We start from the raw sequence: 23,363 nt of genomic DNA, 5'->3' as shown, positions 1-23,363 counted from the left end.
CACCCAAGGCCAGCGAAAGTCCATGGGGCATAAGGACTCATGCCCAGATCTGGGCCCCACCAGACAACCAAGATCCTACACGCAAGGAATCGGCTGACCTTGGAAATTCAAACGGCAGAACGCGACTTCACCCATCCAGGGTTTTACAGTCTAGCAGTCTTCCCCCACATCAGCTGCCAGTCCAGCAATAGTGGTAACAGTCTCCCTTCACTGACTATGTGCTAGACCTCCTGCTGGGCATTCTCCGTGCGCCATATTGTTCAATCCTGGGCGGAGGGCTTTTTGTTTTTTAAAACTATTATCTTTATTATTTTGGGGGTGGAAAATTAATATGCGTACATTATTTTTGCAAAAGAATCTAAGCCCTAACCGGTTTGGCTCAGTGGATAGAGCATCAGCCTGTGGACTGAAGGGTCCCAGGTTCGATTCCAGTCAAGGGCATGTACCTTGGTTGCGGGCACATCCCCAGTAGGGAGTGTGCAGGAGGCAGCTGATCGATGTTTCTCTCTCATCGATGTTTCTAACTCTCTATCCCTCTCCCTTACTCTCTGTAAAAAATCAATAAAATATATTAAAAAAAAAATCCAAGCCAGCGGTTCTCAACCTGTGGGTCGCGACCCCTTTGGGGGTCAAACGACCCTTTCACAGGGGTCGCCTAAGACCATCGGTAAACACATATATAATTACATATTGTTTTTGTAATCACTATGCTTCAATTATGTTCAATTTGTAACAATGAAATTGGGGGTCACCACAACATGAGGAACTGTATTAAAGGGTCGCAGCATTAGGAAGGTTGAGAACCACTGATAAGCCCTTGCCAGGTAGCTCAGCTGGTTAGAGTGTCGTTCTGATACGCCAAGATTACAGGTTCAATCTCCAGTCAGAGCACATACAAGAAGCAACCAATGAGTGAAGTGGAACAAAACCAATGTTTCTCTCTCTCTCTCTCTCTCTCTCTCTCTCTCTCAAATCAATCAATAAAATCTTTTTAAGAGTCTAATAATAGAGGGAATTAAAAACAGTGCCCCTAATGATCCACACTTCAAATGCCTGGTATCTATCCTTTCAGATCTTTTTCTGCACCACAAACTCTTTTCTTCTTATAGTGAGACCACATGAAGTAGAGTGTTTTTTTTTCAGCCAAAACTATCTTTTGGGCATTTTTCCATGAGAACACACAGTTCTGCTTCATTCTTTCTTCAGGCTACAGATTATTTCCCTATAGGGCCTGCCATAATTCACTAGAGGCAGGCATTGTCACTTTCCCTTACAGATGAGGAGATAAGCTCCCACAGGTCGGGTAACTTGTCTAAGGCCACCCAGCTAGGAAGTGGCAGGGGCAGGGTTGGAATAGGGCCGCCTGAGTCTGCGCTCTCACACACTCCTGTCCCACAATGTACCTATTTTGCATGTTTCCATCAACTAGACTACAAACCCCTTGAAGACGGGGGATTAGAGTCTTTTTTTTTTGTTTTTAAATATATTTTATTGATTTTCTACAGAGAGGAAGGGAGAGAGATAGAGAGCTAGAAACATCGATCAGCTGCCTCCTGCACATCTCCCACTGGGGATGTGCCCGCAACCCAGGTACATGCCCTTGACCGGAATCAAACCTGGGACCCCTCAGTCCGCAGGCCGACGCTCTATCCACCGAGCCAAACCGGTTTCGGCGGATTAGAGTCTTTAAGTCTCCAGTGCCTAGAACTGAGTTGGCACATTATAGAAGTTAACAGGTGTTTGTTGTGCAGATACCTGCTGACTGCCACCTTTTCTGTACTACATTTATCTCCCCTACTATGCCGTTCGCATTTCCATGATGCATATAGTGGGGGCACAAACACACCTGCTGTAAGGCAGCTCCAACACCCTGCACAGAACTGCTCCCACTCTAGGCCTGGGTTCAGAATTCACATGTAACTCGAGCTTGGAGCCCACCTGCGCCCCGGAGCTGCCCTAAAGCAGCGCTTAGGGCGGAGGCCCTCTGGCAGCTCCCGCACACCCGCTAAGAAGTGAGCCCTAGGAAGGCTCTTCATTATTTGTCCAGCCCTCCTCGCTTTGCAGGAACAGAGAGTGTAAGGAATGGTTCTGACAAACAAACACAGCTTCAATACACAAACTGAAAATTTCAAAACACAAGTGTAAGCCAATTAAACGTAGACGATGTTAGGTGGTGTTTGGGGAGGGGCAGGACATGAAGGCAGTGAGATTTTGCCAAGATCTAAACGTCTATTTGAGCCTCCAAAAAACTGAGAACCCCGAGTCTACAGTCTTGTCCTGCCTGATTCCATGTTGGTACAGAATGTTCACCTCGATGCTCTCTAGCGCCAGGCTTCTCGCAATATTAGCTAAACCTGCCAGAAACAGGTTCTTTTGTATCATTTGCCATAAAGTGTCCCATGAAGAAACTTTAATCACAGTTTCCACATAACAAAAACAGCCGAGAGCCAGGCCAGCGTGGCTGAGCATCAACTTATGAACCAGGAGGTCACGGTTCAATTCCTGGTCAAGGCACAGGCGGTTGCAGGCTCAATCCCCTGTATGGGGCGTGCAGGAGGCGGCCGATCGACGATTCTCTCTCATCATTGATGTTTCTCTCTCTCTCCCTTCCTCTCTGACATAAATAAAAATATATTCTAAAAAAAACAAACACAAAAGTTCATTGTCCATTAAATTTAGTCATGGAACTTAGTTATTTTGACTTTACTACCAAAAGCATGAGCAGCTACTATTACTATTGTAAAAATATCTCACTTTCCCTCCCATTACCGGGTAATGATTACCCCATATAAGCCTTCGTATCAAATAACTAGCAATCTTTCAAAAGGACTCCATCAGAAACTGACTAGACCATAAGCTTTCTCTGTTAACAATGATATTTGAGGATTTGTTCAATTCTAGAGACAAATAACCACATAAGGTTATAAAGTGGGTTCTTGGGTTTGTTTTATGGCGAGACACTGCAGTATAACAGGCACAAGAAGCCAAAACCCACTGTGCAAAGCAACGTTTTACCTTGTGCATAACATAAATTGGACCCATTTACAAAATCGCTCCTTCATTTGTTTGGGAAAGTGTCACTGAGCCCATCCTGGCCCTGGGCAGGCTTGGCACACACACAGCCAACAGGACAGGCCCCTCCCTGCCCTCCCCAAGCCCGGAGCTGAGGGAGAGACACCAGGGAACTGCAGTGGGAAGCTGCAGAGCGCCATTTGAGCCCACGGAAGGCTGCAGAATGCTGCCTGCCCCGGACGCCAGTCCCGAAAGACTTCCCAGAGGAAGCGGCCGTAGGCTGAGACTGGAATCCTCCACGGAGGGAGGGGAGATGGTGAATGGGAGCCAGGGCAGGCAGATTGTGTTCTAAGTAGAGAATCCATTTAACTGCGAACACTGGGCAGCAGGGAGGGGGTACCAATGACGGACGGATGAAAACAGCCCTGATCAGATACTCCTGCCCAATTAGGCACGGCTCTCTTCTGTGCCATTTAATCGCCACACCCCCATGGGCTTGTTTCCAGCCAGGCTTCACTCTAGAGCAGCGGTCGCCAGCAGGTGCTCCGTGGACCACTGGAGGTCCGTGAGGTGCGAAAGGCTGCGGACCGCTGCTCTAGATGGTAATGAAGGGCTTCCACTTCGCAAATGTCTTCCACTTGCGAGACAGTGACCTTCTTATGTTTTGGTTTTACTTTTTATACTCTTCTACTCTAAATACAAATAATATTAGAAGGTGAGACCCTCAAAATAACCCAGTGTGTCAGAGCATACTGATGGGAAAAGTCAGACTAGGCAGTCGCCCCACACGTAGTAGGATTGGTAAAATATTTCAGAAAGAGGGTCATTTAATTATAGCACTAATAATTAAATGTTGATAGAACCACTGTTTCAAATTTTCCCTAATTTTAATTATAATTCTAAATCCTTTCATTATTAATTACACTATTTCTGCGGTGGTTAAGCAGCCTCAATGTTGCAGCAAACAAGAAATTGATGACCCAAAGACATGATGAGAGAGTATTCTCACAAAGTTACAATGTAACATCTTTCTTTGCCTGTGGAAACTTGTTCAACGCCCATCAGAAATTACGCTGTTCCCAAAGCAAGAATGACTTTAAAATGGAGCACTGACACACCATCTAACACTCTGGAAGAATGAATATTTGGGGGATAATGGCACCCACTATAGCGCTTACTAATTGCCGGGGACTTTGTTGTTGTTAATCCTCACCCAGGGGTATTTTCCCACTGATTTCTAGAGACTGGAAGGGAGGGACATGGACATGGACACACACACACACACACACACACACACGGGGGTGGGGAGAGAATGTAATTGATGTGAGAGAGTGACATCCATTAGTTGCCTCACACATGCACCGCAACTAGGGCTGGGGATTGAACCTGAAACCCAGGCACTCGGCCAGGGCTTACAGGTTCTTTATAGTACATATGATGTGGCTACTGCCACACATAGCTATAAAGAACTTGAAACGTGGGTAGTTCATAATGAAATGTACTATATATGCACAAAATATGTTCTGGAATTTGCAGCCTAGCCAGGATCTCTAGCCGAGTTCTGGTGTTATTGTCTTGTTACATCTGTATTTATACCAGTTGATTTTAATCCTTTCAATTTCTATTGCAAAGGTTAGGGCGTTTCTTATCTCCATTCCAGAGAGTAAAGATTATGTAACTTAAGCGTGATTGTTTGTAGTTAAAGTGATTAACTACCCTCCTGGCACTTAGTTAAGGGGTTTTATCCCCTCCCTAACTTCAGGGAAAAATCCCTACTTGGGGAAACAACCTTTCTCAGAGAGGTGACCTTGGTTAAAACACATAACACTAAGGAGAGCAAACATATTAAGAACAGTATGCCATATACGCCAGGTCCCTTGAAACATATGCTGGGCAGATGTTTCTTTCCTGCAGCGGCTGTGTCAAGCAGCAAGGATGGACCGGCTTCCGGCAGAAAGGCTTAGTGGGAAAAAATGTTAAAATAAAATGCGTATTATTATTAAAATCTATTTTTATTGATTTCAGAGAGGAAGGGAGAGGGAGCGAGAGAAACATCAATGATGAGAATGAATCATTGATCGGCTGCCTCCTGCACATCCTCCACTGGGGACCGAGTCCATAACCCAGGCATGTGCCCTGACAGGGAATAGAATCGTGACCTCCTGGTTCACACACTGACACTCAACCACTAAGCTACACGGGCCAGGCACTAATAATGTTTACATAATATTTTAGATATAGTAAGTAAATCAAATATATTACTAAAATTAATTTAACTTGCTTCCCCACTTTTTATGTGGCTACTAGAAATTTTAAAATTGCATGTGGAGCTCACTTGATGTTTCTGTTGGACAGAGCTCGTCTGGAATGTGCCCAGCTGCTGTCTGCATTATGGATATTTACTCTTTCCTGGTGACTCGGTCATCACGCGAACTTCAGCTACCATCATGTGTGTAATCTGTAATTGTGACATCTGCCCACCCTCAGACCTCAGACCACAACCTCGGGTTGTACTTAAAGCTGTGACTTTCTATGGTTTCCATCAGTCTGTCTGCCCTCAGCGACACCCCTTTAGCAACCTCCAATGCAGCACCTGAAGATTTGGAATTAGATTGTGCAACATGGGAGGATAGAGGTTAAGTGAGGGCTGAAGAAGTTCTCCAAACAAAACTGGCTTCAAGGCCAGACTCTCTGGTGACATTCTGACGGCTCAGAGACCCTTTCCTGCCTCGACTATCCTAGCAGATCCCTCTCGTCGACTCCGGACACCTCGCATCAACTGGAGCCCTTTACAACCCTGGTTAAACCCTTCAACAGACGTTTCAGCTTGAGAAGATGAAAAAGTTCTGGAGATGGATGGTGGTGATGGTTGCTGAGCAATGTGCTTGATGCCACAGAACTGTATACTTAAAAATAATTAAAATGGTGAATTTTATGTTAGTTATTTTACCACAATTATAAAAACCATCTTCAGCCCAGCCAGCTGGTTGAGCATTGACCTATGAACCAGGAGGTCATGATTCAATTCCCGGTCAAGGCACATGCCCAGGTTGCGGCCTTGATCCCCAGTCGGGGGCGTGCAGAAGGCAGCCAATCAATGATACTCTCTCATCATTGATATTTCTATCTCTCTCTCCCTCTCCCTTCCTCTCTGAAACCTTCAAAAGTTTCCTATCTTTCTCAGGATGAAGTCCAAACTCTTATGCAGGTCATACATGGCCCTCAGAATCTGACCTCTACCCACCTTTGTAGCCTCCGCCTTACATCATCTGGCCTTTCCCTCAAAACACCACGGGAAATTAGATCGCAATGCCCTGCACATATTATTATACCTAATAAGCACTTCCCTATCTCCTGCACCCCTTTCCTCATCCTTCTAAACTCCACCCCAATGTCACTCCTTGGTGAACGTTCCCGACATCCCAAGACGACTCCTATCCCCACTGTGTCCCAACTACACCTTGTGCTCCGTCACCTTGCAATCCTTACCTTTCGGAAAGGCACTGTTTGGCTCGTGTGATTGTGCCCCACTGGGAGCTCGCTACGACAGGGGCTGTGCCAGCCCCAGCACAGAGGCAGCATCTAATGGTGCCCCTAAATGCCACTGAGGCCACTCAGTACACAAGTCCTTCCTGGATGCTACCAGAGGCGGCAATGCCCTAAGCACGGGGAGACTGGGGTGGGAAAACAAAGCGAAGCCCTGCTTCCACAGGGCGCCCACGAGTAAATGCCCGGTGAGCACAAGTACCACAGAGAGAACGGAGGCCCAGAAAGGGGGTGTTTTGAATAAGGAAGCCTGGAGGTGTCCTCTCGGTAGAGCAGAAAGAAGCTCCCAGATCCAACACTGAGTGGCTCTGTAAGTGGTAAACCACTGAGCTGTGGTCTGCACGCAGAAGGCACTAGAACAGCCGCAGAAGGCACTAGAGCAGCCGTGGGCAAACTACGGCCCGCGGGCTGGATCCGGCCCGTTTGAAATGAATAAAACTATTGAAAAAAAAGACCGTACCCTTTTATGTAATGATGTTTACTTTGAATTTATATTAGTTCACACAAACACTCCATCCATGCTTTTGTTCCGGCCCTCCGGTCCAGTTTAAGAACCCATTGTGGCCCTCGAGTCAAAAAGTTTGCCCACCCCTGCACTAGAAAGAGAAGGCAAACCATTCCCTCTCTACCCTATCAACATGGCAGGTGTGCAAAAACCACCGGCTCCCTCGGCACGAACAGAAGCGCGACCTCGGTGGGTGCAGTGCCCTAACAGTCTTCCCAACTGCACCCCGGTCGCCAGGAAGCCTCCCGGTCGCTGGGCAAAACTCAGGAAGAGCAGACATCCTAGAGCTTATCCTGTCCCTAACACAGTGCTCTAAGCACCTGGCCATTCTCACCACCACCTCTAAAAATTCAGTTATGTACCACTGCAAAGAGGAAAGTCAAGCACAGAGGCTGAGTAACTTGCCCAAGGCCACGGAGCTGGTGAGTGGCAAAGCTAGAACCTGAAGCCAGGCAGCTTGGCTCCGGAGCCAGAGCTGTCCTCACTATGCCATACCTTTGCACATTTTGTATTTCTCACCACAGAATACTCTGTTCCTATTGGAGAGTGTGTGTTTTTTCCTGTAAATCCCCAAATTGTCTTTCCTCACATGGTGACCAAACTTCACTTCTCATCTCTAGTTCTGTCACAAAAATCTCTATACTTCGATCTCTTGTGAGGTTAACTATTATTTTCTGCTATTATTCTCAAGACAGCCATTAGAGAGAAATATGAACATTCAACAGAGTGAAAAGCAGGGCACACACCACCAATGCAGACACAGAACACACTGCTGTAAAAAGTGTATGTATGAACTATGGGAGGTGCTGGGAGCACACAGACGGGGCCCAGGCCGGCCCCTGCCAGGGAAGCTTGGTCTAGTGGGGGTCAGGGTGGGGATGGTAAGCAACCGACAAGCACAAAAGCTGATGTGTGTGGTGTGCCACAGATGCCCAGGCAGCCATCTAAAACGCCAAACACCTATTAAAAACCACTCGGTACATGGCAAAAGACTTCCTTGCTTGCTATGTTTAAGTAAAGACTTAACATTTAAGAGTAACGTCTTTTTGCATCTAGCAGGCATCTCAAACAACACAGCCAGCATAAAACTCATCCTCCCCCACAGAGCCCTCTAAATCTTTTCCTTCTCAAGTGTTCTCTATCGTAAAGGAAAAACAAGCCTGGCTGCTGAAGCAATAAACTTGTTATCCTCAACTCCAGCCACTGCCCTTCCTTCCTCTCTCTCTCTCAATCACAAACACAGTTACCCACGGGCACACACACTCACACGTAAGCACACTTGCAAGCAATCACACTTACTTGCACGCACATTCACCCTCACACTCACTCCATCAAATCTGCTTTACCTCCTTTTGACTGGGTCTTTCTCTTCTCCTTCAGGCCGAGTCCGGCCTGCACCAACTGGTCTCCTGGCTGCTAGTCTTGTTGTCCTGGTGCTAGAATTCTCTCAGACAAACCTAGCTGTATCACTCTACTTCTTCAAAATGCTGATGGTTTCTGATCACCCACAGGATCAAATGCAAATCCTACTACAGGACGCACACACACGTGCCTCTTCACAACTGAGTCCAACACTACTTTCTGTATCATATCTTCTTTCGTTCAACAAATCATCATTGAACACGGACTATGTGGCCAGTCGTTGGGCTAAGCCAGGGGTGGGCAAACTTTTTGACTCGAGGGCCACAATGGGTTCTTAAACTGGACCGGAGGGCCGGAACAAAAGCATGGATGGAGTGTTTGTGTGAACTAATATAAATTCAAAGTAAACATCATTACATAAAAGGGTACGGCCTTTCTTTTCAATAGTTTTATTCATTTCAAACGGGCCGGTTCCGGCCTGCGGGCCGTAGTTTGCCCACGGCTGGGCTAAGCACTGGTGTAAATAGCAAATAAAAGGTGACAGCTCCTGCCTTCATACAATGGACAGGACAAGAAACAGGCATCCTCCAGTCACACCAAAGACTGTAACTATGCCAAGTACTGCAAAGACACACCAGCAAGATATTCTGAAGTCAGAGAGTGGCGATGGCGTGCAATCTTGTAAGTACCCTAAAAGCTGCTTGAATTATACACATTACAAGGTGCATTTTATGGGATGTGAATTACATTTTTTTTTTAAAAGTACACACCAGGTTGAATGCCTGTATTGGTGGATTTTGCCAAGGGAAAGATGGTGAAAGCTTTCCAGAGGAAATGAAACTTATTATAAACTAGAGGCCCAGTGCATGAATTCGTGCACGGGTGGGGTCCGGCCAGCCTGGCCCTAATGGGGCCTGATCAGGGCCGGACCGGCCAGGGGGAGGGGTTGTGGGTAATTGGCAGTGGGCCCCACCCCCAAATGGGGTGGGGGGTATCTGGGGTCAGCGGCCAGGGGAGGGGTTGTGGGAGGTTGGCTGGCAGACCCCACCCCTGATCTGGCCGGTTTGCTGGCTGCAGTGGGCATCATAGCGACTGGTCATTACGGTTGTTAGGGCGTTACGGTCGCTGGTTTTTTATATATATAGATAACTAATACTTACTAAGCATACTACACAACAGGCACGTTTCCCTTTAAAAATCTGTTTTATCATCCTAACAACCCTACACAGTTACCATTATTTTTAAAAATATATATTTAATATAATAATATATTTTTATTGATTTCAGAGAGGAAGAGATAGAAGAAACATCAGTAAGAGAAAATCATTGATAGGCTGCCTCCTGCATGACCCCTACTGGGGATTGAGCCGGAAGCCCGAGCATGTGCTCCCACTAGGAATTGAACCGTGCCCTCCTGGTTCATACACAGGTCTGACACAACCACTGAACTACATCAGCTGCGCCATGGTTACCATTATTATCCTCTGCTTAGAGACAAGGACCTGAGGGTTCACATAACCTTTTCCATGGTCAGAGAGTCAATAACTGGTGAAGCCAGAATTCACACGTAAGCCAACTGACTCTTATTTGCTATAGTGAAGTCATCTAGGCAATGCCTGCTACTCAGACTTACTTATAATACAACTAGAGGCCCAGTGCACAACATGCATGAACGGGTGTGGTCCGCAGGCCTGGACGGCGATCAAAGCATGAGCGTCTGGAATGGAAGGGCAGGTCCCAGCTGACCTCTGGGTCCTGGGCAGCACCTGGGCCCCCAGGGTCCCCTTTGCCTGAGTCATCGGACACCTGCCTGGCTCCCTCCATGCCTGGGAGCCAGGCGGTGGCCCCGCTGCCCGCCACCATCACTGGTCACTGTCTGCAGTGTGATCGATGGAGCAATTGGGCCCCTGCTTGGCTCCCTCAGCGCCTGGGCACCGAGCAGTGGCCCCGCCCCCTCACTGCTCATTGCTGTCTGCGGGGTGATCGGCTGGGCAATTGGGCCCTGCTTGCACCCACCTTGTCCTGGCGCCGCCCGCTCACCTGCTCCACCATCCCACTGTGGTCCTGCTCTCCTCAGGGCCCATCGTGGCTGGTAGCGCCTCCACTGCCACTCACTGCCAGTGCCATGTCGCCGATGCCTGCCATGTTTTGCGCTGCCCCCCTGGTGGTCAGCACATGTCATAGCAAGTGACTGAACTCCCAGTAGAGGGGACAATTTGCAAATTAGGCTTTTAGTATATAGGACCAGAGGCCCGGTGCACGAAATTTGTACATGGGGGGGGGGGGGCGGTGTCCCTCAGCCCAGCCTGTACCCTCTCGCAGTCCACGACCCCTTGGGAGATGTCCGCCTGCCGGCCTAGGCCTGATCCCCCTTAGGCCCTGGGGATTGGGCCTAAGCTGGCAGTCAGACATCTCTCTTACAGTCCCGGGCTCTCGCAGTCCAGGACCCCTCACTCCTTACCACCCGCCTGCTGTGGAGGTGGGAGAGGCTCCTGCCACTGCCGCTGCCACTGCGCTCTCCAGCTGTGAGCCTGGCTTCTGGCTGAGCGGCGCTCCCCCTGTGGGAGCGCACTGACCACCAGGGGGCAGCTCCTGCATTGAGCGTCTGCCCCCTGGTGGTCAGTGTGAGTCACAGTGACCGATAGTTCTGGCGTTGGGTCGACTTGCATATTAGGGTTTATTATAGAAGGCAAGTAAACCGCTCTGTTTCATTTCTTTCAATATAAGTTCTCTCCATGTCCTTTGTCTTTACCATAGCCTATTGAGGACCGGATCCTACACCAGCCCCCCAACACCACCCACTTTCTGACTGCATCTCCTCCATTCCCCCCTCACATACTCTGTCTGCTCCAGCCACACGGGCCTCCTCGTGTTTCTCCAGTATTCTGGGCACACTCCTACCACAAGGCCTTTGCATTTGCTTGAGCTATGATTATAATCACAGCATGTTATAAATCATGATGCTACCCACACTTCAGTTAACATGTTCTCTAGATACACTAACCATACCACTGGCAAGATTCTGTACTGAACTGTACACTTAATATTTTGAATGTCACTTACTAATTTTAATAAAAACTACCTCATTTTTTCAGTCTTCTACTGTTCTGCATGATGTCACATGAAAGGATTTTTATTTTACAAAATCCAGTAACAGCAGATTTAAGAGTAATGTCTTTTTGTATCACAGCAGGCATTGCAAACAACACAGCCAACATAAAACCCATTCTTCCCCGCAGGGCCCTCCAAATCTTTTTAATCAGCATGAACAACAGTCATACAGCTGCCTCTGCAGCAAAATAAAACAATCAAGCAAGAAAATGCCCCAATAGAACTCGATCACCACCATGCCTCCATTCAGCCTTGAGCCATAGGTTGTGAAAGAACCATGGCAACAGCACTTCAAGGCACCAACCCACCAAAATTTTACTGAAAAACTATTGCCCATCTGTATACAGGGGGAAAAAAAGCATGCTTATATAACTTCAATATAATAACCTGGTGATATTTTTAGCTCCTATCCTGCTAAAAATCCTAAGTAACTCTTAAGTATGTATACCGACATGTTCTGTTCAAAGGAGAATGCTGAGAAAAGAAAGATACATTTAAAATAGCACTGCCCCTCAAGATGGTGAAAACTATCACTTTTTATGAAAACGATTCGCCTTGGGATGCTTTTCAATTGTGCGCTTCATTTGAACTGAGCACAAGGTGGGAAGCCAGCCAACCTCAGATTACTAGCGCCTCTAGCCCTTGCCTTGACTTCAGCAAACTCCGGAGTGACTGGCCCAGAGGCCAGGAGCAAAGGCTTTGAGACGTTTGTTTCCAAACCTTGCTTGCCCACTGCCTAGCTGGGGGGCCTCAGCCAAGTGTCCTTAGCTCTTGAGCCTCAGTTCACCATAAAAATGCAGACAGCACCACAGAACCTACGACCCAGGGCCCTGGCGCAGAGTGGCAGGTGCCATCGGCGGAGTGCCCACTATTACTAAGTTGCACTGTAGGAAGTTAAAGAGCTGCAAAACTTTATGGCTGTACTTAATACCGCAGCCTTTAGAAGAGCTATCCATGCAGGCTATTTTTAAGTTCAATAAAACTAATAATAAAAGCTTTTATAGGCACAACTTTGTAGGATCAAGGCTTTGCCTTTCCTTTTGTGAAATTTTTGGCAGTCCAAAGGCTAGAAATAGTTTTATTATTTTAAATGGTAATATTATGTGTGTAATTTTTGTTTAAAAACAACTTCTCCATAGGTCATTTCAGAGAGAGCTTATGAGACCAAAACCAGGAGCTCTTGACACTGTGACCTACGATTTAAGTTCTCCATAGGATGTAACAGACAATAGTGCTATGTTCTCCTGAGGAGATGTAAGATTTAGCTACTCATACCAGTGATTAGTGATGTGGGAAATTAAATAAATGTTTTCCAAGTTTTTTAAAACAATTATCTAGTCTTTGTTTACTGAATTAGGCTATAAATTTAAGCCTATCAGTGACTTAATTATTAATTAACAAGAATAGCGAACATCTACGGAGCTCTTCCTAACTGCTCTATCATACAAAGGTGCTTGGGCAGCTTACTAAAAGGCTGCCAACACGAAGTGTGCCAGGCTGCCTCACCCTTTGATGTAGCCAATATGAATAGTATGGACCTTCATGAAAACATCTGCTATACATCAAGTTTGGGACCAAAATAACCACTCGGTAATCACCAGGACCAACTCATTTTACAGATGAGAAACAGAGGCCCGAAGAGTTTAAGTCCAGAGGTCACAGTAACTAACTAGAGAGGCCTAGCAGCTGATCTCCCTACTCCAATTTGTTGTCTGATCAAGTACATGACAGCCGATGGTTCAAAAAGAGGGAGACCTGTGATAATACCTCTAAACGTTTCAACATGGTTGGGAAGACACTGAAATAAGTGACTGTTCGCTTAATGGGCGTTAAATATTAAGCACCAAATAACGTGACTCACAGACCATAGCGACATGTGGTGAAAGGGCTCCAGGGCGGGAGATGCGAGGAGCCAGCTAGTCCCACTGCGTGGGTCCACGGGAGGTAAGGAGTCCCACTGCTAACATAACCAAACACTGCCACCAGCCTGCCCTTCTGAGGGACAGGACTCAGCCCAGAGCCATACAGCTTCCTTTACGCAGTTAGCATTCCTTTGGAAGAGGAAAAAGAATCCTTAGCACCACTACCCGTACACAAGGCACAAAAAGACTTACCAACTGCAAGTGTTTGCTCTTTTTTTAAGAAGAATGATGCTGCCCTAACCGGTTTGGCTCAGTGGATACAGCGTCGGCCTGTGGACTGAAGGGTCCCAGGTTCGATTCCGGTCAAGGGCACGTACCTTGGTTGCGGGCACATCCCCAGTAGGGAGTGTGCAGGAGGCAGCTGATCGATGTTTCTCTCTCATCGATGTTTCTAACACTCTATCCCTCTCCCTTACTCTCTGTAAAAAAATCAATAAAATATATTTAAGAAGAATGATGTTGACGAATGATCAAGACAGTTTTCATGCTTTTAGGCTCTGAATCAGAAGATTTTTATTAAAATCCTTATTTCTATCAGAGTTCTTTACGCAGAGCCTAAATGCTTCCAGGTCCAGATCTTAGGGACAAGTCAACAAATAATCGTTAAAATACAGCCCATTTTGTTTCTTGGGAAAACATCCTTAAAATGTCATCCACTGACCAAAAAAAAAAAAAAAAAAAAAGGCGAGTAACTACAGAAAATAGCATGCAAAACCATTTTGATAAGGAGAAATTCCAAAATGTGTTTAAAAGTAGACAGTCATGGAACTCTATGTAATGGGCAAGCTGAAGACTTCTACAAAGACTTGGATGTGTCAGATGAGAACATAGTCAGATGCTTTTGAATTGACCACTTGGTCAATTCGAAGTCACCACAGACACTGCACACTAACGGCCAAATTTTCAGATAAACTAAAACACACTCTACCCTGCGCTGCCTCCTGTGTGGTCACTGAACACACATGGCTGCTGAGCACCTGGGATGCGCTGGTCTGAACGGAGATGTGCTCCATAGTGTGAAACTTCCCTAACCCATACTGAACTCACCAGATTTCAATGATTTAGTACAAAAAAAAAGGGCATAATATCGCATTAATAATGTTTCATATTGATTACGTGCTGAGATGACAGTATTTCTGATATAAATGAGTTAATAAAAGCCATTATTTTAAAAATACCACCCTTTTGCTCAGCCAGTGTGGCTCAATGGTTGAGCATCAACCTATGAACCAGGAGGTCACCGTACAATTCCAGGTTGGGGCACATGCACAGGTTGCAGGCTCGATTCCCAGTGTGGGGTGTGCAGGAGACAGCCAATGATTCTCTCTCATCATAGATGTTTCTATCTCTCCCTCTCCCTTCCTGACATCAATAAAAATAATTAAAAATAAAAAATAAAATAAAATACCACCCTTTTAAGTGTATTTTCTAGAAAATTTAAAATTGTGTCTGTGGGGCTCACATTACCTTCCTATTGGAAGTGCTGCTCTCTACAAACTATGCAAAATACGACCCAATCTTGTTTCGATGATTCACCATGATGATGAACACCAAATATACAATAAAGGAAGAAAATCTTATTCATATCTTGGGTATGTAGTTTGCGATACTATCAGGTAAGAATCACATGTCATTACATTTACAATCAACCCCAATTGTGTTAAGAGAGGAAAGACTCAATCCTACAAGTAGTATTTTTAGGGATCAAGAAGGAAATACAAAGTTAAAGGCCACACAGAGGGACTAAGAGAAATACCATCTGTCTCCAGAAGGCATTTTGAAACAAAAGCAGGGTGATCAAGTTAATAGCCCTCGCTGTTTTTTAAAAGCAGTATTTGATTATTTTGAGTATCATGAAGAAATTTCCCAAATGCCAGCTAAGCAAACTTCTTTACAAAGGAAAGCTGGTAGGGCAGACTAGAAACCGGCCATGCAGAGGTGAAATGTCTGAATGTATCCTGTGAAAAATATAAACTAAGCTTTTTTTAAAAAAAACAGGGTATTTAGAATTAAACATTACGCAATGATAAAATCAGTCAAAATTTTGCAGGTAACCCTCCATATTACTGTAGTGTAATACATCAGCCCACCCTTACAGGTTTAACTGAAACCGCTTTCACCATTCCACACCACCATGATGCTCCACACCCGGCCGGCAGAATGAGGGGACCCTTTCCAAGTGCCTTATCTTGCAGGGGGTAAAATTAGAAGCCGACACAGAGCCCAGGCTCGATGGTAAACATCTGCATGGCGTCCACAGGCACTCTGGGCCCCTCAAGCTGTCCGACTGCAGGGAGGCCCCGGACCTGGGGTGTCTCCGTCCCCACTAAACTCCTGGCGGGGAGGCCGTGACTCGTTCAAGGTCACAAAGCTGGGAAGTAGCAGAGCCAGCGCGGGACTCGGAGTCTTCGGATGCTCACCCGGCTCTCCCTCCCTTAAAGACAAGTCCTTCACGGAAAACCAAACGCTCAGAACCGCAACACGCCCGGGTGCCAAAGACGGATCTCCGGCTCAGGCGCTGCAGCAGGACGGGCTGGAAGAGATGCCGAGGAGGAAGCGCCCGGGGGCAGGGGTCCGACCGAACGCCCTTGGGCGCAGCCGCAGAGAGCACTCGGGCTTCCAGGCAGAGGCCGCAGAGAGCACGGCGCTGCTGCGTCGCTCTCGGTGTCTGGGAATGTCACTAACAGACGGCACTGGGGAAGCCAACCCACCCCTCTGGGCACCGCCGTGGCCGTGCGATTCTCTTCCTGTGTCATGACCTGTGCTTCCCAAGAAGCTGGACTAGAGAATTAGAATTCAGCACCCACCGCTGCTCAGAGGGCGGGAAGGGAAGACTGGGGGGGGGGCGGGGGGCGCAGTGGCCAGTGTCTCCCGCCCGGCAGGACGCGTCCCGGAGCGCAGGGCACAGGCGGCGCCACCGGGGAGGGGCGTGCTCCGCCTCCGCAGCGCGGTGACAACGGGGGTGGGGGTGTGGGCACGGCGGGAGGCACAGCCCCAGGCATGGCTCCTGAGCGGCTCTGCGAGCCCGCACCCCCCCCCCCACCAGGTGAGCTCCTGCCACAGCAGCTTCCAGAACCAGGATCCAACACCCCCCCCCCCCAGGTAGGCTCCTGCCACAGCAGCTTCCAGAACCAGGATCCAAACCCGCCCCCCCCCCCCCAGGTGAGCTCCTGCCACAGCAGCTTCCAGAACCAGGATCCAACCCCCCCCCCCCACCACCACCACCAGGTAGGCTCCTGCCACAGCAGCTTCCAGAACCAGGATCCAACCCCCCCACCACCACCACCACCAGGTAGGCTCCTGCCACAGCAGCTTCCAGAACCAGGATCCAAACCCGCCCCCCCCCCCCCGCCAGGTGAGCTCCTGCCACAGCAGCTTCCAGAACCAGGATCCAAACCTGCCCCCCTCCCCCCCGCCCCTCCGTGAGCTCCTGCCCACAGCAGCTTCCGGAACCAGGGGAGCCCAGCACGTTGCAGGCGGGGGCAGAGGCGCCGCAGCCCCGCACCTGGACGAGCGCCACGCGACCCCGGCCTCGCGTTCACACCCGCCAGGCCGGGCGGGAAATGACGGGCTCCGACTCGACCTCCTGCCTCCCCGCCCGGCGGGAAGGGCCGCGGCCCGGGGGGACCCGCCCCGCTCCCGCCCTCGGACCCCCGCCCGGCCCGCGCTGACAGCCCGGCGCGCCCCCACCTGCCCGCCCGGGGTCGCGGGGCCGGGCGCGCCCGCCAGGCCACTTCCTTCCCCGCCCGCCCGCCCGCCCGGCTTCGCGCGGGGCCCCAGGCGGGGGGCGAGGGAGGAAGGAGGCTTGGCCGGCGGCCCGTGGAGGAAGCCGCCGTCGCCCGCACCCACCGGCATCATCGCGACGCGAGTCCGCGACGCCCTCCGCCGCCTGACAGGACGCTCGGCGCCGCGCCCGCCGCTCCGACCGCTCCCAGGCCGCGCGCCGCCGCCGCGCTCTCAGGCCCTCGGTGGCGGGTGCGGCGGGTGCGGCGCCTGGCCGGCCTGTCGCGGCCGCGGGCGCGCTGCGTCGCTGTCCCGGGACCCGCCGCCGCCACCACAGCCGCCGCCGCCGCCGCCGCCGCCTCCGCCGGAGCGCCTCGCCGCCCGCCGCAGGCTCTCGCCTCAGCCCGCAGGCCACGCCCCCCGCGCGTCGCCCCCACAGGGCCAACCGCCCACTCCGATTGGTCCGGCGGGGACGGGGGCGGAGCCTGGGCGGGGCCCCGCCCTCCAACCCCCTCCGGCGGCGCCAGGTGCGTGCGCGTCCGCGCTCCCGCGGTGTAGGGGGGTGCGCGCTGCGGACGCCGGGCCGCTGGCCCCCCTGGCCGCGCGGGACCGACACCCCGGACTGTCCGAGGCCTCCGGCGTGGGAAAGCGAGGCGCACAGAGGGAAGGGCCCGGCCGAGACCCCGCGGCGAGTCACACCCAGGCCAGGACTCCAACCGCGGCTCCGGGAGGCGACGGGGACGGGGCGCGCCCGCGTCTGACCGCGGCCTGACCTCCGCTCCCCGCGCCCCGGGGGGCTCCTGGCGAGGGGCCTCGTCCGAGGGGCCTGAATGCGCCCGGAACCCCCACGTGACCCGGCTCCGCAAGGCACTGGGGGAACCCACGAACGTGCCTGCGCTGCGGCCGGTGGACCACCCATCGCCCCCACCCCGTCTTCTTGCGGCTTCCGGTGCCCAGCTCCCTCGGCCAGAGGGCCCCCAGGACGCGTCTCTGCCCCCCAAGCGTGGCGTTTCATACAGGGGCACCCTGCCCCGGCCTCGGACGCCGGTGCCCACCTGTGCTGGCTCCGGAGCGCGAACGTCCCAGGGCAGGTCCAGTCCTCTGGGCTCCAGGCCTCTCCTCACAGCCTCGTCTCCTTGGCACCCTCCCCTCTGGCCCGAGCGACAGAGACCTGGACGGACCACCGTGTGCCCAGGGCCCAGTGCAGGGCATGGAGCAGGCCCGGGGGAGGCTGGCCAGCGGGCAGGATGCCTGCCTGCCCTGCACAGTGCGCCGGCCCCGCCACCCCGTCCACAGCACCCCTGTGGCCCACGGCACCCAGAAGCGGAAGCCTGTTGATGGCCCCGGCACCAAAGGCCGTAAACTACCGTGGGAAGGGTCCGTCTGTAACCCGTCTGCTCCTGCAGGAGGCCGGCTGCTGGGAGGGGTGCGGAGCCAGGAGGGAGGAGGCCTGGAGAAGCCCCTGCCCTCTCCTGGAGCCGGGGGCCTTCGGAGGCCGCAGGGGGAGGGGGGGCCCTGAGAGGGGAGGCTTCGGTTATGCAGACATTGCTTCTGCCGCGCCCCCACCGTATGACCTTAGACAAGCACCGTCGCCCTGTATGTCAGTTTGTCCGTCTCTCTAATGGGAGGATGCAGACATAACAGTGCCTGCCTCGGAGGATCTGGGGAGCTTCAGACCCATGTGTCAAAGGCCCTCACACAGCCTGTGGAGCATGGTAGCCGCTCCTCGGTCAACAGCAGATGTCTGGAGTGAGGCTGCCATGAGCAAGCAGGCTCCGCACATGTTCTGGGACCTTGAATGTACGCCCTTGGGCGTCAGTGGCTAGAGGCATCCCTTCTGGGAGCAAGATCCTAGGCAGGAACTCAGAGACCAGGCTCTTCTGCCAACTCTGCTTCTTTAAAATATATATATCAGGGAGGAAGGGAGAGAGAGAGAAACACCAATGATGAGAGAGAATCATGGATCGGCTGCCTCCTGCACACCCCACACTGGGGATCGAGCCCACAATCTGGGCCTGTGCCCTGACCGGGTATCGAACCGTGACCTCCTGGTTCATAGGTTGATGCTCAACCACTGAGCCACGCCGGCCGGGCTCCAGCTCTGTTTCTGACTCCCCCTGTGGCCCTAGGGACTTGCACCCCTTCTCTGAAACTCGTTTACCCGTGTGTGACCAGAGAGGGGTTACATTCCATGACCCCCCCAGGCCTTCCAGCTCTGACATGCTCATGCTCATGAGTTGTGAAGGGGCCCGGTCCCTCGCTGGCGCACAGTGAGTGGCAGGCGCCCCACCCTCACGTTAGTCCCTCTGTCCTCCAGGCAGGCAGGCAGGCATCCATTTGAGCCCAGGCCGGTCCGTGGTTCCTCACAGAGTCTCTCCAGCTGGTCCCCCTCCTCCCCACGCAGCTGCAAACACCTGGCATCAGGCCTATCTCCTGGCATCTAGACCAAGGGCGTCGTAATTGGCCTCCCTGCTCTAACCTCCTCCACACCCAGACCATCCCACACGCGGCATAATTAGGTCACCCGTGCACACGCCCGCCCTGCAAAGCTTTTTCGTGTCTCCCTATCGCAGACTAATGTTCACAGGAGGTCCTTCAGGAGCCTCTGTTGACAGTGGGATAGGAACTTAGGGTGACAGAAGACGTCCGGATTGTTCGGGGTTGCCTGCTTGCAGGTGTAAGGGGCCTGGAATCTGCTTTAAAACAGCTCAGCCAACGAGAGAGAGAGAGAGAGAGAGAGAGAGAGAGAGAGAGAGAGAGAGAGAGGGGCTAGCTGACCCATACGCAGAAAGCCTTGGTAATGGCTGAACATGGGTGATGGGTGTATGAGGTGCATTGTATTTTTCTCTCTAGTAAGTATCTGTGAACTGTTTTACATTAAAATTGGGGGGAAAATCAGCATAGATTCACATTTGCATAAAGGAAGTTGTTTTTTTTTGAGTCTGTTGATTAGAACTTGGAACACCAGTGAAGCAAGGAAGGGTCTGGGATAGAAGCAGCAGCAGGAGAGAGCCCGGTGGGCTGTTCGGCTCTAGGAACGTCGTGGGAAGGAAGTGGGCCAAGGCGGGGCTGCTGTCCGCTCACTGAGAGGCAGAGAAGGGGGCCTGGGGGACAGGTTGGGGGTTAGCCTGGGAGGAGCTGCCGCTGCCCGTGGCTCCCCTGGTGGCCAGTCTTGTGGGGACCCTTGGGGTTTAGGAGAAAGAAGATTCACTCGAAACGGAGATTCAGGTGGGTGTGCCCCACGGAGGGCATTCCCTGAGGGAATTCTTGAAGGATCCGCAGAACACTGATAGAGCAGTGACTGGAGGGCAGAGTGGGAACTGGGTAGATGAGGGACAGAAACCCAAGCGCCACTTTCTGCTCTTTTTAAAAATAAACTTTATTTTTAGAACCATTTAAAAAATAGTTTCTTGCCGAAACCGGTTTGGCTCAGTGGATAGAGCGTCGGCCTGCGGACTGAAGGGTCCCTGGTTCGATTCCGGTCAGGGGCATGTACCTGGGTTGCGGGCATATCCCCAGTAGGGGGTGTGCAGGAGGCAGCTGATCGATGTTTCTCTCTCATCGATGTTTCTAACTCTCTATCTCTCTCCCTTCCTCTCTGTAAAAAATAAATAATATATATTTTTAAAAAAATAGTTTCTTGATTTTTAGAGAGAGGGGAAAGGAGAGGGAGAGAGAGAGAAACATTGATGTGAGGGTGAAACATCCATCCGTTGCCTCCTGCACACCCTCTACCGGGAATCGAACCAGCAACCTTTCAGTGCATGGGACGATGCCCAGCCAGCTGAGCCACACACTGGCCAGGGCTTTAGAACCATTTTAGATTGATGGGAAAATGGTGAAGGTGATACAGAGTTCCAATGTTATATGACCTACCTGGCCGGGGCCACTCCCAACCAGTCACCTGCCTCATCAATTTAGCCCCCTACAGGCGGAGCGATGATCCTAAAGGGCAATCAGACCTGGCCAGGCCCTAGTGCTGTGGTTCTCAACCCTTTGGGGGTCGAACGACCCTTTCACAGGGGTCGCCTAAGACCATCAGAAAACACCTGTAGAATTACATATTGTTTTTGTGAGTAATCACTATGCTTTAATTATGTTCAATTTGTAACAATGAAATTGGGGGTCACCACAACATGAGGAACTGTGTTAAAGGGTCGCGGCATTAGGAAGGTTGGGGGCAGCGGGTAGTTAGACCCAGGGGTTTGGGGCTCCTGCGCCCCAGCCTCAGACCCCGCTTCCTGCCAGGCAGTCCCCCAACCTCCACCCCACCATCCCAGCGCCTTCATCTCACCCCCACCCCCACCCCCATGTGGGGCGGGGCCAGAGGGGACCCAGGCTCCGGTCCAACCTCACGGTTCCCAGAAACCTGCTCCCGCCGGGGCTGGCTGCTGTGGGCATTAAGGAGTGATTTTGTCCTCGGGCTGGGAAAGAACATGGTGCGGATGGACACAGCCCGCGGTCTGCGCTCGTGGTCGGTCGCTCACGCGGCCCTGGGTCCCTGGCGCCCGGTGCGCGGAGGCGCTACTGATGCTCATTCCGCCGCCCCCGCCGCCCACGGAGGAAACGCAGCTGAACACCCGGCGACCGCCGCCCTGTGGGGACCTCATTCCCACGCAGGCCGCGGGCGCCCAATTCGGGGTCACAGCCCTGGGGTTGCGGCCTCTGCGGGAGGGTCGGCGCGTGCAGGTCGCAGCGAAAGCTCAGCTCGTCCGGCCAGGACCGCCCCCCCCACCCCCACCCCCACCCCCACCCCACCCCCTTGCAGGCAGGTGCTCTCTGAGGCCCCGAGAGGTCTCCCCACATTCCAGGCCCCGCTCAGGGGTCAAGGCGAGACCCAGGGGCGCAGGTGCCCCCCGCAGCGGCGGGCCAGGCGCGCGCTGCCCTGTCCGCGGACTCAGCGCGGCCCCAGCGCCGCAGGCTCCGCGCGGTGGGCGGGCTGACGCGTGGGTGGGCGGGGCCTCCGGGCCCCGAGGGTCTGCGGGGCACGCGGGCTTGCGGTAAACCGCATTCTGCCCCCACCCCCGTGGGACCGCCTCGGGGAAGAAGACAGCCCCGTGCAGGGTCGGGACGCTCACTGTGCATTCATCCCTGACCTTCACTGTGACCGCCATCGCTGGAGGTCGTGCTTAGCGCGATTTAGCTGCGGGTCTTTTGTTCTTCCCCCGCCGCCTGCCCCGCGGGCTGCGCCCCCACTCCCCTCGCCCCCCCACCCCCACCCCAGCCAAGCCGCTGCGCAGGGTCCTGGGCGGCCCTGACGCTCAGGTGCTTCCAGTTCCCGCCGGTATTCACGATGCTGTCACATCACCCAGGGGCCCGTGGGAAAACAGATGGCTTCCGCCGACTGGGGAAATTCCAGGAGGGCTGTTTGCAAGCAGGACTGCTTACAGTGGGGGTGGGGGAACCCCAGAGAGAGCCAGGGCTCCCGCACCAGCACCGGTGGGACAGCTACCTCCCCCGGGGCTGGAGGGCGGTGACAGGGAGGTCACCGCAAATACCAGGAGGGTCACTCCGAGGGGGCCTGGCCGAGGCCACCCGGCAGGGACAAGCCAGATCTGTTTCCTGACCTCCCACGTGGGCCTCACTGTGCAAACCCCGCTGAGTCTGGCGGCGGCCGGATGCGGATGCGTGCGGATGCAGGCCGCGGAGAGGGCTCCCCAGGCGGAGAGCCGACATTCAAACCCGGATCTCCTGATTCTGCTAGTAAATCCTGCGTTCGGTGGGCAACTTGCTCCCTCTTAGAAGGTTAGCATCCGTGTTGCAATAACTAACCACCGGCTATTTTATAACAAGTTAACAAAATGTGCTTTCACATAGGATCTGATGGCGAACCTTTAGAGCTCGGCGTGTCAGCATTTTGAAAAACCCTAACCTAACTCTGGTGCCATGTCACATATAGACATTTTTTGATCTTTGCAACCATAGTAAAACAAAGACTTATATTTTTGATATTTATTTTATATATTTAAATGCCATTTAACAAAGAGAAATCAACCAAAAAAATGAGTTCTCGTGTCACCTCTGACACGCGTGTCATAGGTTCACCATCACTGCCCTAGGACCTCGGCGGGAGCTAGACCACCCGCCCCTGGGCTCTGCCTGGCCCTTTGGGGTCAGTTGTGCAACCTTTCTGTGCCTCCATTTGCTCATTGTATAATGGGGATGTTTACAGCGCCTGCCTC

At 52.1% G+C, this 23,363-nt stretch overlaps 1 protein-coding gene across 1 annotated transcript in view; it reads right to left on the bottom strand.

Moving 5' to 3' along the window:
• Window positions 1-17,374, bottom strand: part of PPP1R13B (protein phosphatase 1 regulatory subunit 13B) — an 84,440-nt gene extending 67,066 nt beyond the window's left edge. The window contains exon 1 of the mRNA XM_081096292.1: window positions 17,308-17,374. Within this exon, the coding sequence (XP_080952418.1) occupies window positions 17,308-17,316 (9 nt within the window). The 5' untranslated portion in view covers window positions 17,317-17,374. The remainder of the gene's footprint in view (window positions 1-17,307) is intronic.
• Window positions 17,375-23,363: the final 5,989 nt, after the last annotated feature.

Source organism: Myotis nattereri (assembly GCF_964212035.1).
Source record: "Myotis nattereri genome assembly, chromosome: 1".
Lineage (NCBI taxonomy): Eukaryota > Metazoa > Chordata > Mammalia > Chiroptera > Vespertilionidae > Myotis > Myotis nattereri.
Note: the sequence above shows the minus strand (reverse complement) of the source record. Positions and strands in the feature narration are given on the sequence as shown.